A 17662-nucleotide genomic window follows, 5' to 3' on the forward strand; every position below is an offset into this window, starting at 1 on the left:
AGATCACCTATGTAGGTTTATTAGTAAGGAAAAATGAACACTTCTGATCCCCCAATAACACTGCAGTCCTTCCCCAAAAAGAAATATTTCTGCATATAGGCCATGAGCGTTTGGAGGTTTAAAGAAACCCCCCCAAAAAACAACCCCAAACAAAAACTATCCAAGGCCCTTTGCAGTTGTGTCTTAGCTCCTCCCCTTCCTGCATGTGCCTCATAAAGGTGGTGACAGCTAAGGCTCTTTTCACCTGAGAGTTACTCTGCGCTTCTTAGAGATGCAGCATGTTATCAGTTAAGTCTATGCATGAAGTGTTGTTCCCCCCCCCACCCCCCCCGATAACTTGTTGTTATAATTGTTGGTATTGCTGTTATGTTCCTTTCATTGATCTCAATGTATTCAAAGAGACTGAGGAATGTTAATGATCCCCTTTCTAAAGACTAATAGGAGAAGGAAATCTTAATGCTTTTTAAAGTATTCCCCGAGTATGGATTTATTGGTTTTGGTGTATCTTGATTTTGTGACTGGTACAAAGAACCTGTGTTTTCAAGCCGAAGAATGTGGTTTCTCTGTAGAATGGTAAAAACTGGGGCTGGAAAGGACTAAGGCATCTCTTACCCTTAGGCAGGGAGCAGCTCTACTTAGACTATTCCCAGTAGGTGGTTATCTAACCTGCTCTTAAAAGTGCCTGGTAGTGGATGTGCTGCAGATCTTTTTGGCAATGTAGTTCAGTGTTTAATTATTCCTGTTAGAATAAAAACACTTTCTGAGTACCTTGCCTTGTGTTGATGGTGCTTAGTTTAGGATGACTATTCTCATTTTGTTTCGTTTTTTTTTTGGTTTTCCTACTGCTAGTAGGTTTCAGAGTTCTAAGTTGTGTCCAAATTATCCTGAGATGGAAGATTCGAAGTGCCAGGTTATCCTGAACTATATGCTTTGTTAATTGTAGCTACTAAGTTACAGGAAGGGCTAAATCTAGGTCTTGTGAATCTCCTGTCTTCTCCTATGGTTGCAGTTTTAGTTTCAATAGGATTGTTAGCTTCCCGTAACAGTTCTTTTATTTTTCTGGTTGGACTCATCCTCCCATAGAACTAACTACAGTTTGTAAAAAAAAATGTAGTAAGAGACTTAAAAATAATAAGAACATAATTTTTCTATGTATCTCAGGTTATCCCTCTTTTCTTAATTTCTAACCCCAAAATACTGGGACACCTCCTACCCTCCCAAACAAGCCCTCCTAGTAGAAAAATACTTGTTTTCTTCCCTCTAAACAGGTGCTTCCTGTCTACCTCTAAGACCTTTCTTCTTTTCCAGAAGTCTCGTTTTCCCTGTATCCTTGCATGTATTTTTGCACTTGCTTTAAAATAAAACTCCTGCCAAAATTCAGGTGCATGAATCCTGTACAAATTGCGCTTAAATAATCCATGAAACTAATATTTTGCAAATTGTGGTTTCAATCATTGCAATTTAGACCTGCTCTAAACAAATCAATTTTGGAGCTGGTTTTAAACCTGTCTTGCAAACTACTACTTTAATGAACATACAAAATTCTTTCCAAGCCTAATTAGCTTTTCTGTTTGCTTGCACCAGGCTAAAGTTAAGAACAAAAAAAGCCTTAGTAATTTCTGAAAGAAAATGCTGAGGCTTCCCCTTGTAATAGCAGAGCTTGAATCCAATGAACTTTACACTTTTGACATGACACAAGCTGCTTGTTTACCAGAATTAGGGAGCTTTCATTGCATAAGTTTGCTCAATGATGAGTAGTTTGGGGCACTCAGTTACAGAACTATTAGATAGTACTGTTACATTGTTTTGTTTGGGAAATGGCTCTCTAGAAAATTACTGGCAGTTGCGAAATGAACTGAAAGTTGTGTACCATCCTCTTCTGCTTTTTATCATTGTTAATACTTAAACTAAACTGCCCAGTGACTGATCAGAGGAGGATGACTTTTTATGCCACTTCTGAGTATTTGCCCAACAGTACAGACGCTCAGAACTGACAGAAACTTTAATTTCATTTTTTCCCTTTCCAAAAATAAAAACCAGTGACTTTGGTGGAACTGCTCTAGTGAAGTAGGGCGCAATATATGTCTTTGTAGTGTTCAAGTTTAGGATAGTGAGGCAGGAACTAGAAATGCTTAAACCTTTGTTTAAACCGTGGTTTTAGGTGAAAATCTCTGGCCACGGGCAGTTGGGGTTTTACAGGTGGGACCTGGTTGAAATGAACTCGGGCCGAGTAAAGCCTGACAGTCAGAAAAAGCAAATGAAAGTTCTGCATGCCCACAGAAGACTTCCTGGCACGGCAGCAGGCACACTGCAAATAGCATTAAGGGCCTACCTGCTCTAGCGAGGCTGGCGTTGATGTAACATGAAGAGCTTAGATGGGTTGGGACTTGCACCACATGCAGTTTACCCTGTGAGTTTGCCTGAACCTCATTGCAGAATCAGGGTCTGCCTGACCTTTTGTTAAGCATGAACTTCCATGTGGCAGTATTAAGATGTGACTCAGCACTGTTTTGATAATGGTTGTTAATTAAGTGGCTACACACGTAGAGACAATTATGTGAAATTAAGAATGGGGAAACATGGGGTGAATATTGGCAAACATTTTCTAGGAGCAAAGGCTGTTAGGCTGTGAAACGCTCTCCCGAAAAGCAATGGAAACGTCTTGCTGAGACACTTCAAGCTAGACAGAATGAAGTACAGAAGAGACTGCTGTAGGGAATTACATTGCCCTGATGTTAACCTGCATACGACCTCAGATGGCTCAGCTATTACTAAATTCCAGTGATAATTTTGGTGATAATTACTCCCTTTATTTCTAAACTGAATTGTTGTAATTCATTATAGTCTTATCTAACGGGTCAAATTACTGGGAAACTAAAGCAGATACAAAATGAGTTGCCGATAGAGTTCTTCTTTGGGGCCTTTGATCAGTGATTTGACATTAATATATCTATTTTTATTGGCTGCCAGTCACATTTTACATTTTGATTTTTAAGTTGTTCTAACTTCTACAGTTCCTGATTTACGCTGCTGTGAACTGACCACTCTGTATGTAGTTCACTGGCCTTTAACAAATACAACCAGAAATGCTTTTCTGTGGATCCTTCTCCCTCTGTGTCCCTCCCATTTCCTGGAGATGTTCTTTAGTCTGAGCTGAAGGGGTTTGTCTGTAGCATAAGCATTAGTAATTAAAGCATGATCAGGGTAGATAAATGTTCATTAAAGCTTTGTGCTGTTGGTGGTTGTGTATAAATTTAACATAATACAGTTACTGTCTCCCCAGAGCACCTGAACAAATGCTTACACTCCAGTGAAATCAAAGGGGCGTAAGTATGTGCTTACGAACTTTGAATCAGACCTGCAAAATGCATTCTTGCTAATTTGCACTAACCATTCATACTAGTGTGAATGCTTGTGTTGTCTGAATTAACAAGCAAGTGAACACCCAAGCAAAGATTGTGATTCCCAAGATGTCTTACTAATTACCCTGGCTGTAATTTAATGTTAATTATTTATTATACTTCATTATATTCTGTAGCTCAGTTAGTTCAAAACAAAAACCTGAAATGTTGGAATTATGATCCATCCTTGTGGCACCATGATATTAAATCTTTTCTAAGAGGGATTTTGTTTTAATTATAAGGTATGTACTAAAGCTTCATTAATTTATATTACAGAGCTCATTGCAGGTCTTTTTGCCCCCTTCTTTTTAGTGACAGAAGTTCTTGAAACAATGCTCATTCTACTATGAGGGCCAAATTCTGCAGTAATTGTACAGAAGGCAATGGATGAATTGGACTTTATTTGCAAATTTTCCTGCCAAATGGCTGCAGGACAATTCTGGTTAGGGTTGAAAAGGATGTTTTTAAGGAATCCTGAAAAATGAGGAATGCCAGTTTTCATTCTGAATTTGGTATTGACTAAACACGGCCACAAATTTGTAGAACTGAGTGAATTTTTTCTTGAGCTCTGGGAAACATGGACCTGGGTGTTAAGAGAAGGGCCTTCATGCTGTAGTGGTCCAAAAAGAGCCTGTCTTGATTGTGAATGTTTTCAAACTTGCAGTGTGTTTATTTTTAGATTTTTGGATTGCTCTCAAAATGGACTAAGCAAAGTACTTGGTTCCAGATATTCCCAAACTTAGGTGAGTTGCAGTTCTTTAGAATGCCACGTGTTGAGTGCTCTTTCAAACGTTATTATTGTTTCCAAGATTGTTTTCATTTGCATGTGCAATCTTTATCAGGGATGTAGAGATAAACCTGCGTTTGTCGAAAGTAGCCTATAATCCAACCTAGTTGTGGGTTCCCAGTGTTTACTCTCAAACATTGCGAGCCTGACTGTTTGTTTGTTTAGGAGGTGTTCAGTTCCCACAGTTCTGTGTTTTGTGCTGTACTTGACTAAGGATTCAATGGTCTTTCGTTTAAGAAAAGCAGTCTCTTGCGTGTTTTGAGCTGGAAACACAAAGTTAGTGTACATGATGACTTAGGAGACTTGTTTCAAGGCATATTGCAAGTTTGTGGCAGTGCTGGGTTTGCAGGATGAGCTCATGAATCTCAAAGTGAAATCTGGATTAGCAAGCTTTCCCCAGCCTGAGAAGAAAGAAAACGTTTGCACAAACATCTGTGAAGGGAAACTGATGACTTTCACAAGATCTTAAATAGATTGTACTGAATCAATTATCCAAGTCCTGTATGTTAACTACAGCTGAGACTTTAACTGGGACCCAGTGAGCTAAAAAGGAGCCTTCATCCTTTCTGAGCCAGCAGGAGTTGTGCCAAGCCGGGCTCGGCTGGAAGTCTTTCTTTGTAGATCTTGCTGGCTGTCAGCGTGAAAGGTGGATGGAGGCTAAAAATGGCTCAGAAGCACGGCTGGGTGTATGCAGGGAATAGCAGTGAGAATAGCGAAGACGCGCTTGGGTTCTCCAGTGAAATAGGAGACCAAGTCTGCAGACGTTATGGAAAGCATCCAAGAGGGTGGAAAATGTGCATCAAACAGGTTATGTGGCTACGGCGAGGAGCTGCTGCAAGAGGAAATGGCAGGAGAAGGAAGTGAGGGAGTGGAGGAAAGAAAAAAACCCCAAACCAAACAACGACGGCAAGCAAGGGGGAGAGTCAGTGAATGAGCGAAATAAAGGGTGAGCCTGCAAAGCATCCTGCCGAGCAGGTAGGGGACGGAGGTAATTGGGGCCCTCGGAGGAGCCTTTCCCTGCAGGGGACGAGCCCCCGGAAAAGGCCCGGCGCTGCGGCTGCCGCCAGCCCAAGCGCCGAGGGGACCGCCGGCAGGCGAAGCCCGGCGTGCTGCCGCGGGGTGCGGGCCGCCGGCGGCTCGCCATGCCGCCCGCCGGGCCGGGCCCTACGGGCGGCGGCGAGGGACCGGCCGCGCCGCCCCGCCCTCTCCGGAGCCCCGCCCCGCCCGCCCCCCCGCGGGGTGACGTCACCCCCAGCTCGGCCGGCGCCATTTTGAAAGTGGAGCGTTTGGGGGGGGGCCGGAGCGAGGCGCGGAGCGGGGGCAGCCCCAGGAGCGGAGCCGGCCGCACCCCCGCCGCCATCCGCCGCCATCCGCCCCCCGCCGCCGCCCCCGCCCGGCACCGGCGGCCCCGCCGCGCAGCGCCGAGACCGCCCGACCCGCCGCGGCCGCTATCGCGAGCCCAACATGGCAGGTAAGGGGAGGCTGCCCCCGCGGGGCACCGGCCCCTGCCGCCGCCGCCGGGCGGGGGGGGCGCAGGTGAGGCTGCGGCAGCGGCCTGCCGGCCGGGCGGCGGGGCTGCCGGCCGGGGGCGGCGGGCAGCGCCGCCTCCGTCCCCCGCCTGCCCCGGCTCGCTGGGGTTTTCTGCCCAGCTCGCGGAATGCCTCGCAGCCTGCCTCTGCCTTTCCCGAGCCGCGGCTGCCGGCGTGCCGACTGCCCCTGCCTCGCTCACTCCCCCGTCCCCGCTCTCCCATTCCGCCTCGCCTGCGCGTTCCTGATTCCCCCCCCCCCCCCCTTCTGGGAAATCGTGCTTTCCTCCCACCCACCCCTTCTTCCTTTCCCTCCCTTATCGGGGAAAAAAAACCCACCAACATGAAAGAAGCAAGGTGGAGGGGCTTCGATGGGGGAAGTGGTGTATTTTGAAGTTCAGTATGCAGGAGGCTTGCAGACAGGGTGGGTCTTTTGCCTTTTTTCTTTTCCCCCCCCCCCCCCACAGGCTTTTTGAATTTGTATACGTGCTTGTATGTTGCATTTATTTCTCAGGTGGAGTTAGTGAGGAGGACTGTGCAGAGAAGTGCTGCTGTGCACGGGGAGGTGTTCCAGGGTGCAGACGTGCTTGTGTCGAGAGTACAATTGCACCCTTTTGTAGGGTGCAGCTTTTAAGCATCTGCAAATGAGAGTAAAATTGGGTACAGGATGTAATTAAATAATACAGGTCTTACTGTGTTTTCTTTCTCATTCCTTCCTGTGCTTGCTCCCCATTTTGCATCCTAAAGTGCTCTTGGTAGGCTAGAAGTGTGTATGCATAAGGTATCTCTTCCTTCTTACTTTTCCTTGTGATTTCTTCATTTGGAAATATATTCATCCCCCTCCTCTGCAAATGAAGTGTCTTTTCAGCGCTTTGCATTTGGAGGAGCAAGCACGAGAGGCTGTACTAGGTTTGTGCTTTGCCTTTTTCCCTACACCATATGCACATGCTCCACCCTCCTCTTTTTGTTTTAGTTGGGGGGGGGGGGGAGTGCCAACTTGGTTCAGGTAAATTCTATGACAAATAGAATTTTAGCCTTAAGTAGAAAGAGCAGTGATTTTTCTTACAAGCTGTCCCCTTTAAATGCTTCCATGGTGCCAGCTGCTAAATGACAAATGGAGAGGTTGGAGAGAGGAAGGAAAATGGGTTGTACGGGTTTTGGAGAATGGGAGAGAGATGTGTGTGGCAAGCCTTTCCCATGTATCTGCAAAAAGCATTTTGACATCTCGTGCATAGATGGATGCTTGTACTTGCCTTCACCTTGTCAGGTTATGTAGCTTGCATGTGTATAATCCTTCAGAAAAGAAATCAAGGAAGCAAAAAATGCTGGCTGGGCTCTGATTGTATTCCAGCACTTCAATTAACATTCTGAGACACTTGGTCTTTTTTGGAAGGATGATTTTGGGGCTTCTGATTTCCTTGTCTTTGACTTTTCCCCCCTTAACTTAGTGTAGAAGAAGGAAGAACTCCGTTCTGTATTCTTTGTTATCCCAAAAGCCAAAACAGAGCTCTGGATTAATGTGTAAATGCCATCTGTTGCTCAGCCTGTTTGAATTGTGTTGAGGAAAGTTCCATTTTGACAGTGGCTTTCAAAAAAAAAAAAAAAAAAAAAAAAGAGGCAAGCCCATTTCAGCTCTTCCTGTATGTACTCAGCCCTGCAGTGATTTGCTCAGAATGAAATGCAAAAGAAATGGGTGGTGATTTTTTGTGTGTTTTGGTGGCAGGGTTCAAATGAATCACTGCCTTCCGCTGAGGCAGTAATGTTCCTGAAGTTTTCTCTTCGATCCGTTTTCTATGGTAGTAGAACTTGTTAACATCAGATTGCTTGTTTGCTTTTCTGCTCGGATTTGCTGCTTTTTTAAGGCTGATAATTGCTTTCATTACTTCTGCGAAGAGACTCTAAAATTGTGGTAAAATTTTTTATCTTTAGCCTTTAGCATGTAGGTTCAGTTCAATGTTTTTGTAAAAGAAGGAAATGAATAGCGTGCTTGGTTTATATTGAATGAAAGATTGAAATTTTCCAAAAATGTACAGCTTTTTCTGACAGTTACTGTTTGAGTTGTTTGAGCGTGTTTGTAGAGGGTTCCGACTTCTAAAGTAGGAAGAAGCTTCGTGTGAAATACGATGTTCATGCACTCTCATTTAAATGCGCAGTTCAAGTTAGCAGTAGCAATGTTACTTAGTCCAGCGAGCTTTTGGTGAGAGAGGCTTTTATCACTGTTACTGCTTATGCTTACACTGTTTTTGACAAACGTTGCATTGAACGCTGGCAAACCACTAATGACAAAAACAATATCTGTAAAGGAAAAAGGTGGGGAGGGGCAATTTGTAATTGTGCCGACAGCGTTGCTGAGGAAGTAGGCGTGTACAATGTTGTCTGAAATTTTCAGTTGGTAACTATTGTGTGCTCTTTGTGTTGCTGTGGGGGGGGTCTCATTTCTTTGATTGTGTTTTTTAGGAGCTGGAGGAGGAAATGACATTCAGTGGTGTTTTTCTCAGGTGAAAGGCGCTGTAGATGATGATGTAGCAGAAGGTAAGAGCAATATTTTTTTACTGAATGTTTTCTGACTTTTTAGCTACTCTGTAGGTAGGGAGATGTAAATGCAATCTTACTAAAATATCTCAGTGTTGCTGTATGCAACTTGAGCAAAGCAAATAGACATTTAATGTGCATTCGGATACCCAGATTCAAGATTAAACTATGATTTGAGAGTACTGTTCAGCACACTTTTAAGAAGGGCTGAATTCAGGCTTCTTAAATATTTTGCTGGAATTGTTTTCCAAGATTGTTAAGATTTTCCTGTCACTCAGCTTTTGATTTGTGTTTTTTCCTAATCTGCAAAGTGGGGAATGTGGTACTTGCATTCCACAGGGAGGTGTTGTGAGAATTAATTAATGTTTGTACTCTTTGAAGATCTAAGTACTAGATAAAGATCAAGTAATTTTCCCAATCTTTCCAGCTTCTATTAACCAGAAGAGGAAGAAACGTGGATATTTGTGTATGCTTACTCATTAAGAGGGGTTTTGTGTTTGAAGTAATATTGGAAATTGCCTAAAACTTTTCTAAACTGTCAATGACAAATGTCATCTTACACTAAGATGGCTGCCTCTGATTGTGACTGCAAAAAATGTACTTGTTATTTTCTTTTACTTGGGTTGGGGATCATTAGAGGAATCATGCTTTCTCTGTGCTGCTCTATCGCTGTGCTAGAGAGCAAAATTTCTTCTGCGATCTTTTTTGAGAAAAGTCCCATTGACTTCTAAATTTCTTTGGCCATAAAGTCCTGTTTGCACAACACAGCCTGTAAGATGATGAGTTAAATTTTTTCTTTTGCAAGCAGTTGGCCTTGTCACTTATGTAATTCCCAGGGTTTTTTCTTTTTTTACATATCTTGAATGCTCTGACTTACAAGTGAGATTAATGTTCTATTTAGAAAAGAGGTAACTACAGTTTCCGTTATTTCCCCATTTGATGTGTGGTTCAAATTAACTTCCAAAGGCCAAAAAAATCGGTATAAGCTTAAGTGGCTTGTTTTTATTTATTAGCTGCAGCATGTGGCAAATGACGCGCTTTCAGACTCCTGTCATTTACAAGCTGAAAGATGGCTTTTGGAAACAAGAAAGCTGTAACAATTTTTTTTAAAGTTTAATTTTAAGTTCTTCAGGAAGTATATTTTAAAGCTTGAACTCAAAACTACTGTTAAATGTAAAAATTTTTTCCCTGGCAGACTTTAAATTCTGTAACCTTTATTTTAATTACATATCAAACTAAATCCTTAGTTAAGTACAAATATTGAAGAAGTTGTGGTTGTGTGGCAGGTGCTTGCTTGTTCATTAAAATAGACATGTTGACATGCATGTGATAGTAATGAACTTGATATATATATATATGTAGGGTAAAGTGGCTTTTACAGGGATCTGGAAATGCAGAAGTCAGGAAATAGTCTGTCCTTAACTTCCTTAGCTGTTCTGAAGTATTGTACTTCATGTTACGAAAGATGACTTGCTAGCCCTATGCTTCCTGACAGGTTAGCAGCTGTACTGTATATTGCTGGAGTCACAGTGGGTGGAGTTCAGGGAAGCCTTCACTGTAAGTGAATTAACTAGCTTCAGTTTCAGCAAGCCAGTCAGGATGGTTTCCAAACAATTGTAAGAATGTCCATTTTTGATTTTATGGAGAATGTGGCCTTCTGATTTTGTGACCCAAAGAGCAAAGAGAAGTTTCGTTTCATTGTCAACTATAGCTGGCTTACGATGAGTCTTAAGGTGCAAACCCCAGAGCCTTGAAATACTGCAAGACATCCTGAAATTTAAATGCCTAGATCCTGGAGAGGGGTCCCAAGGTTGGTATTATACTTGGTTGTAGTGCATTTGTTGAGCTGAAATTCTCTCCTTTTCCTGTATATTTGGCTCCCACAATTCATGCAGGAAATTGTTGAAAGCCGGCTGTCTAATGAAAGTGCAAGTTTAGCTTCCATGCAATCCTTCGAGTTCCAGTTACGCGTTGAAATGTCTCCCTGTGATACTGTTGGAAGGGTTAATAACGTATCAAGCTGGTCACGTTTTTCCTTCTATTAGCTATATTTCTGGCTTTAAGGTTCACTTCAATGAAACGGAGCCTTGTGTGGTTCTTGTAAAAATTGGAACAGCAGCTTTGCATGCTTCCGGTCCTCCTTCAGAATACCCAAGGACAAGTTGACAGTGGCTCTAAGTGTAATCTGAGGACCTTTTTTCCCTCCCTGCCTTTCTGTCTGCTTTCTTGTGGCAGGCACCATGGTGAAAGCTAAAGAAAATCTTGCTGTCTGAAACTTAAATGATTGTTTAACCACTGTGGTCTGCAAGCTAACAAGTATGGACTCTAATCATGTCTGTGACTGAAGACAGTACCAATTTGTGTATGGTAATACCTAGGGTGTGGATTTTTGTTTTTTGAATGGCTTTAGAGCTCAGATTTTAAAAACTAAGTTTTGTTGTGGAATGCTGAGACTTCACTAAAAACGAAGTGGAGAAAAGAAATCTGAAAGAAATGGGAGGTTTCACTTTCTATTTTCTTCCTGTTCGTAATACAATGTTGCAATGTTTATATTGGAAAGCTAGCTTAAACTAAACTAATAGAAGTGTTAACCAAGAAAACTGCATCTGTTTAATTGCATTAATCGGTAGAATGCAAAACCAGTGGTCTCTTTACAATGTTGCCTATTAAACAGGCCAATGGAGAATAACATTTTTAATACAATGATAGTGGCAGCAACTTTAAAAAGCTTACTAAGAATGCTAGTACATAGCTTCCGGTATATTTGAGGTCAGATCTGACCTCGTAACCTTCGCATAATATGTGTAACCTATAATTCTTTAGATACTTAGGCTAGAATGGCTGTCTATTACAAAGTCAATATTTGGTGGCTTTGATGGCTGAAACATGAACTCTGATACATATAGTTTTTAATTTTCTGGCTTTCTAAGCACTGTGTGATAGATGGATGTGACAATGTTTCTTTTAGAGCTAATGAGGGTGGAAGGGAAAGAAGGGGGAAAGCTGTTACTAAAGCTTGAGGAAAGAAGATGGCAATGTGTTTATATATCTGGGGCCTGCCTGTGTCATTCGGCTGTGGCAAAGCTTTTCTAACTTGAGGAATATGGATGTGTGAGGAGCTGAGAAGTAGCCTCTCTTCTCTGGGTATGTATGGAATTTATCCTTGGTTGTAAGCTGTGACCTGGCCCTATCAGATCACAAAGTTAAGTACAGAAATCGGGTTATAAATTGAAATCTGAGTGTCAGCTTCATTATAATTGGGGTCCTTAATTTTAACTGATGGCAAAAGTTTGCCTTTTTGTGATTTAGCGGTCCATTGCATAAGGGCAAGGGTGTTGTAGCTTGTGCTGCCTCTGTTTCTGAAATAGCTGATTCTTTGCTCAACAGAAGTTTTCCTCCCTTCTTAATTTTATATTTCTCTTGCTGGAGCCCAGTCCTACAACATATTGGTGTTCAACTTTTCCGTGTACTCTGGAGAATCCAGAGCCAGGACATTAGATTAGATGGGACTTCTCCAGTGGAGAACACAGAGTCATTGTGCTTGATAAGTTCAATGATCAGGTTATCAAAAGCATCTGTAATGCATGGATTTTCTTTTTCTTTTGTGCCATCGCTGTTTCAGTGCAAGTAAGAATTAACTGTCCAGAAATACTCGAGAGAAGACGTTACCGTGTTTTCTTAGTGGAAGTTTCCTTTATGGGAATGATTATAGAAAAGGATTACAAAGATTTTCTGCAGCAGTTTTGTTGTTTTGGGACTTGTTTTTACTCTTCTGCTGTTATGTTCTCCAAGATGTGGCATAATGGCAACTCCAGTTGGAAACAACTAAGAATTGTGAGTTTAAACTGTCTCTGAAAACTAGACACTTGCTTAATGGAATAAGTTCATACTTCAGAACAAATTAAGTCAAATTTGTTTAATTACTTGGCAGAAGGAAAAGAGTCAAGCTGCTGTATCTAAATGTTCTTTCAAATGTAATCCAAAGATATGCAAAAGTCTGATAGTCTGGGTCCAAGGCTGGGAGCCAGGAACTTAAGTCCTAAGCTTTAACCCTGAGTGATTACCGCTCATCTTTGACAAGTTGTTTAACCGTTTCATGACCAAATTGTCTCTGAGAGAAGTACTGGAATATCTGCTGTGGGTGCCGATTACTGACTTAATTTTGAAGTCTGATGCTTAACCATTCTGTGCTGCTTTGTTGATAATCTATGACTTGTTTCATGTTTCCTCTTTTATAGCCAAAACGTTGCTGTAGTCTGTTTCAGTTTGTGCAGATGATGAACAGATGAAGTCTCTTACATTTCTATCTCCAGCCAGCTCGTGTGTGTGGTCAGAGATATAAGCAAGATTTGACTTCTCCCTTGTTCAGGAATGCTTTCTGTATTTGACTCTAGGTATGTTGTATCTTTCAAGTGTAGTTTTGTGTTTATTTTTGGCAGACTTCAAAATTGCAGAGCAGCTATGGGAACTGTTGTTGCTTCAGTAATGGTAGTTTGTCTTCAGTGCACGAAAATAGTTATCTCAGAGTAAGGAAAATTGAAGCCAGGAATGAGGACTGCTGTAAAAAGCAGTTTACCACAATCTGGAGTTCACTGTCTTTTTTTGCCTAACCAGAAAGCTTTCTCTTTGTCAAGTAACATGTATCTGTAATAGTGGATTAGAGCTGCTGAGCCTCCTTCAGAAAGTTGGTTAACTCTGTCCTACCAGACTGTTATTCCTGGTAGCATGTCCGGTTCTATAGGTGTACCAACAACTGACTCATAGGGGCTTATACCTTGTAGATGGAGGGATGTTGCTGGGATCAGATGGGAAGAAGGGCTTCTACCGAGCTGTGTTTGTGGGCAGGAGACACGGAAGAGAAACAATGGCATTATTGTAGAAGTTGCTGATGGGCTTTTTTAATGGGAGTTGATGGACTAGGAGGGGAGGAAAAATTCTCAGGGAAAAGTAGCAAGGGTGTGAGAGGTTGCGATGATAATGCTGAAGAAAGATTGGGGTATAGTTGTGGGAGGGAGCTTAATTTGGGTTTTTGAGGGCTGTGGTTATGTTCTGTATGCTCATAAGGTAACATAGGTTAGAAGGAGCAAGGACTAGTAACAGGTTTGGTTTTAAGGGGTAGTTTGGAATACGGTGTAGGTAAATAAGAAGACCCAAGGTTATAGTTCTATTCTGTATTCCTAAGTCTGCTTCTGTATTTTAGCTCTTTTGTCTTCAGCTGTTGTAGAATGACTGTCTGTATCTAGAGGGAGAAATAGGCTACTGTGTTCTAGGAACTGCTGGTCTAGATTGACTAAAGTGCGCATTTAAAGTGTGAAGTCCCCCAAAACAAAGAGCATTTGGCAAACAGCTAAATAGTAAGTGGCTGTTTAGCTCCCTAGAAGTTATTCAGTACTCTCTTGACATGGGTTTGGTAGCTAGGGCACTTCAGCTTGTCAGTCATGCTGACCAGTATTGTTCTGTTACATCTGTGATGCTTTGCTGTTCTTGGAATCTTTTTGGCTTAAATTAAAAATTAGCTGGAAAGAGGGGTGAGTTTTTTTGTCCTAAGTACAGCAGTTATAGTGATCAAGCAATCAGACTCCAACAGTAAAATGAAGGCAGCTTGGCTATCAGTGGCAGTCCTGGTGGATTACAGCTCTTGATCAGCTTTCTGAAACCTCATAGCTTTTGGTTTTAAAGGTGCTACCTAAACGATTCTGGTTTGGGTATTTCTAGGGTAGAAATGGGTTTCTGTGGTAGCTGTAGCTTCACAGAATGTGTTTTGAAAGAACTAAAATGAAGGATGAAACTCCTAGTGGATGCAATACTGAAGTAAGAGTTAAGAGCTGGGTGTTCCTAGCTGTACCATCTGCCTTTTTTTTTTTTTTTTTTTTTTCTTTTTCTTTCCCCTCCTTCCCCCTCTTCTTTCTGTTCTCTTCTGACTTGCCTATTTAGGCCATGGCTACATGTTTGGCAGCATTTCTGCTTAAAGAGGCACTCCTTCCCACTTTGCTGGCACAAGTGTTCATGTAAATGCACAATGAACTTGTTTGGGAAGCTGACCCAGCTGAAAAATACTTAAAATTGTGGTTTTGACTGGATTATTTTTCAGCTGAATTGAACCCTGATCTGGTTCTCAGTGCTCTGCGTTTGCCTGTGCCAGCATAGTGTGGAGAGTAATCAAGTGGCTCAAAGGAACACGAGGAACTCTGGAAGAGGGTTGGTCTCTTTATAGGACTTAATGTACAGTCGACACGAGACCCTGATCTCTTAAGTGCTATGCTACTACAAATGGTAAAATCAACTGATAAAAAGGACTTTAAACCTTTGCTATTCAAGATACATACTTTGAACATGTGCTGTCTGAAGGCCAGCAATAGAATATATCTAATACTGATACCGTAACAGTAATCTTAAGAGACTGAACTAAAGTACTGGCCAAATAAAATAGTTGAAGCTTTGGTATGGTACGCTAAAGCTTGACAGAGATCCTGCATCACTGGTGATCTTCTTTTAGATGTAAAGACGGAAGTTGGTCCAAGTCTGTGCTGCTATTGAAAACAAGTGGACCTGTAGATTTTTACTGGGTTACATTGCAGTTGAATCAGATCCCTGAACTTAAGGCTGTGTGGATGTGCAAACACTAGAAGTGTAAAGAAGGGGTGGTGAAAACGTGTGCCTGAGGGCAGATGGAGAATGCAGAACTACCTCATTTGGTAGCAGCGTGGATTTAGGTATAAGCCAGTTGTCAAACTGCTGTGCAGTGTGACAGTTCTAGATTTTTTTGAAATTAGATATCACGTACACATGTGCAAACGCACAGGCGGGGACACACACACAATGTCATTTATCACTACATTGTAAATAATCCTTTTGACATTTTTTTGCAGCAAAACTCGTACACATGGAATAGGTTTTCTTCCTTCAGTGTCCACACAAGCAGTATGTGGAAATGAGATTTGTTTAACATTGTTACTAGCTCTGTTAGTAAAAAGAGCTGTGTTAATATCAGTACAGTTTAGTTTCTTGGAAGTTGTTGTAGAAAAGAATACCACTTAAATGGGAGATGGATTACTTACTGATTGCTGTGCTGTAAAGCACTTTAAAAAGATAATCTGACAAATGATAATCTTCTCTTATCGTGTCTTATCACTCTTAATATGATTTGAAAAATTGATCCCTTGTTTGGGGTTTTGACTTCACCTAAACTAATGTATTGTCTCACATTTAGAGGCTGTAGAATTAGGCCTTCTTTGTTTTAGGTGCTGTTTTAAGTGTGCATACAATTAAATCTGCTATGTACTGTACCTCTTGTAGTAAAAACATCAATTACTGATGGTACTAAGTTAAGGCTACCATTTTTTCTTTCCTCTTTAGGAAACACTGTGCTCCCAAAGCAATTTCATTAGTATAAGACGCTTTTTTACCTGCCTTAATGGTATTTTCCAGACCTTTTTTCATATTTTCAATGCTCTATAATATGCAGTATCATAACTATGTCTACAGCATTTTTAGTATGGAGTGAAAAGTTTTGCAGAATAAGTCAGTGTTCAGTAATCATGTGACACTGAGGTTTACCCTTTTAAAGAAGTGATTGAAATGAAAATGATTGAAATGAATGAAAAGTCTTGGCATAGGTAGGCACTTATGTTGTGAATGTGGACAGAGACAACAGTTACCAGGTTTCTATGAAAATAAAAGGAGAGAAATACAGGAAGTATGATACTTGCTCCAAACCAATTTAGAATAATCTCTTTCAAGAAGCAGCAGTAGGTCTTATCGTCAAAGTAACTACATCTGGACAGTTTTCTAGATTTTAAACTTGAGTGGAATATGTGTAATTATAGCTTTGTTATATTGCTTTATAGCTCAGTTAGGCTCTTACAGCATGCACTAGCTAAATGCTACTTTTGTAGGGTTAGTGTGTAAGCTGGAAATAGAAAGGACATTGTCATTCTTTTATGCTGTTACATGAGCCTTTGTGAAAGTGGGGGAAGCCTAAAAAGGTGTCTTGTCCTAAGAGGTGAAGTATTGGTACTTTGTGTGTGTGTGCACTTGTTAATGATTTTATATAGCAGGACTTACTTTGTTGAATGTAGTGTTGCTCACTTTCTGGCTCCCCAAACAGGACTGCTTTAGGACATTGCTCTGGGCAGCAGGTAGTGTTACATGATGGTGGTCTTTCCTTGTTCTTTTCTGTGGCTGGAAGGTTTTGGGTTGTTACATTTGCCTTTAAAATGAAGATGCTGGCTAACGAGACATCAGGTACTGCTACTGTGGGTTGATAATATTACTGAGAATAATTATTTGAGGCTTCTGTGTATGACTGTAATTCAGTTACAGAAACAAGCGGCTCTAAGCTTCTCCCTTCTCTCTTCTAACTTATCACGCTTTTGTTAAGCACTGGAGGAGAAATTATTAATTTCGTCAGCCATTCTTTATAAAAATGTATTTCCCTCTTAGCGATCCACAAGTGATAGCACCATTAAGAAAACCAGCATATTTAGGTCACATGTTAAACCCCTTAGGCAGTTTTGCTTGCATCTAATTTTGGAAGAAAATTTTAGGGTCAGGAAAAGAGGGTTTAAGAGAGTTGTATTGTAAGAAAGATTGATTTCCCAGGTATACAGAATGCATTTTGTGTGGAAATGTTTCTCTTTGCATTTTCAATTGCAGTTCTTAAATTAATGCTCTGGGAATAATGTGGTCTCCAAACACACACAGCTGGCACTCTATGTTTTTGAGAACTTGAGAAAAGATAATTGCATATATTCAGGAACAGTTAAGGTAATTGAGACTTCAGACTATAGTTGCTTATTTAAAATTTGGAGTAATTTCGAATATGTTCTTATCTGTTAAATGCTAGTAGCTGTATTTTCCTTTTTCCCTGATGAATATAAAAAGTATTCCAGGAACCATTCTTTGATTCTTAAAAGTAGTGACTTCAGCTGGCCTTTCTCCTGTTAGTAGAAGGTTAGAAGATGATTTGCAGAAATTATGACCTGTGTGTGTTTGTGTGTAGTGCTTATAAATGTAGTCTGAAGGACTTAGTTTTTTCAAATAACTTAAAATTTTAAAGTAAATTGGTCCAGCAGACAAGAACTACATACTGAAATAAATTTTCAGCTTCAACTCTCATAAATATATAATGATTCTCAAAGACACTTGTTTGAGAGTTCCTGGACTTTTTTCCGATGGAATTACGTAACAGAAACCTAACTTCTCAGGTATTGTTCTTGGTGCATTGTGTAAGGATTCATTTATAGAAATATTGGAGATAATTTAAAAAAAGAAAAAAAAAAATCTTGGATTGTCTTTTAGTAGTTGCCCTGTTCAGCTTATTTTGGAGTGAAGTGGGGCCTTGGTATGGAAAGAGGAATTAGAATTCAAATTGCATCCTAACTTGCCTGTATGTTCATTGTCACTTCAGGTAGCTG

The 17662-nt window shown here is 41.0% G+C and overlaps 1 protein-coding gene across 3 annotated transcripts in view; it reads left to right on the forward strand.

Annotated features, from left to right (window-relative positions):
- The first annotated feature begins 296 nt into the window (after positions 1–296).
- Positions 297–17662, forward strand: part of PPP2R2A (protein phosphatase 2 regulatory subunit Balpha) — a 45944-nt gene continuing 28578 nt past the window's right edge. Inside the window, exons 1-3 of one of the 3 annotated variants that reach the window (XM_050910179.1) lie at positions 297–305; positions 4081–4144; positions 8172–8246. In XM_050910179.1, the coding sequence (XP_050766136.1) occupies positions 297–305; positions 4081–4144; positions 8172–8246 (148 nt within the window). Of the gene's footprint in view, positions 306–4080; positions 4145–5589; positions 5660–7458; positions 7511–8171; positions 8247–17662 lie in introns of those variants that run through there. The other 2 variants (XM_050910180.1, XM_050910178.1) reach the window with 2 other exon arrangements.

The sequence above is a fragment of the Gymnogyps californianus genome, chromosome 23 (assembly GCF_018139145.2).
Source record: "Gymnogyps californianus isolate 813 chromosome 23, ASM1813914v2, whole genome shotgun sequence".
NCBI lineage: Eukaryota > Metazoa > Chordata > Aves > Accipitriformes > Cathartidae > Gymnogyps > Gymnogyps californianus.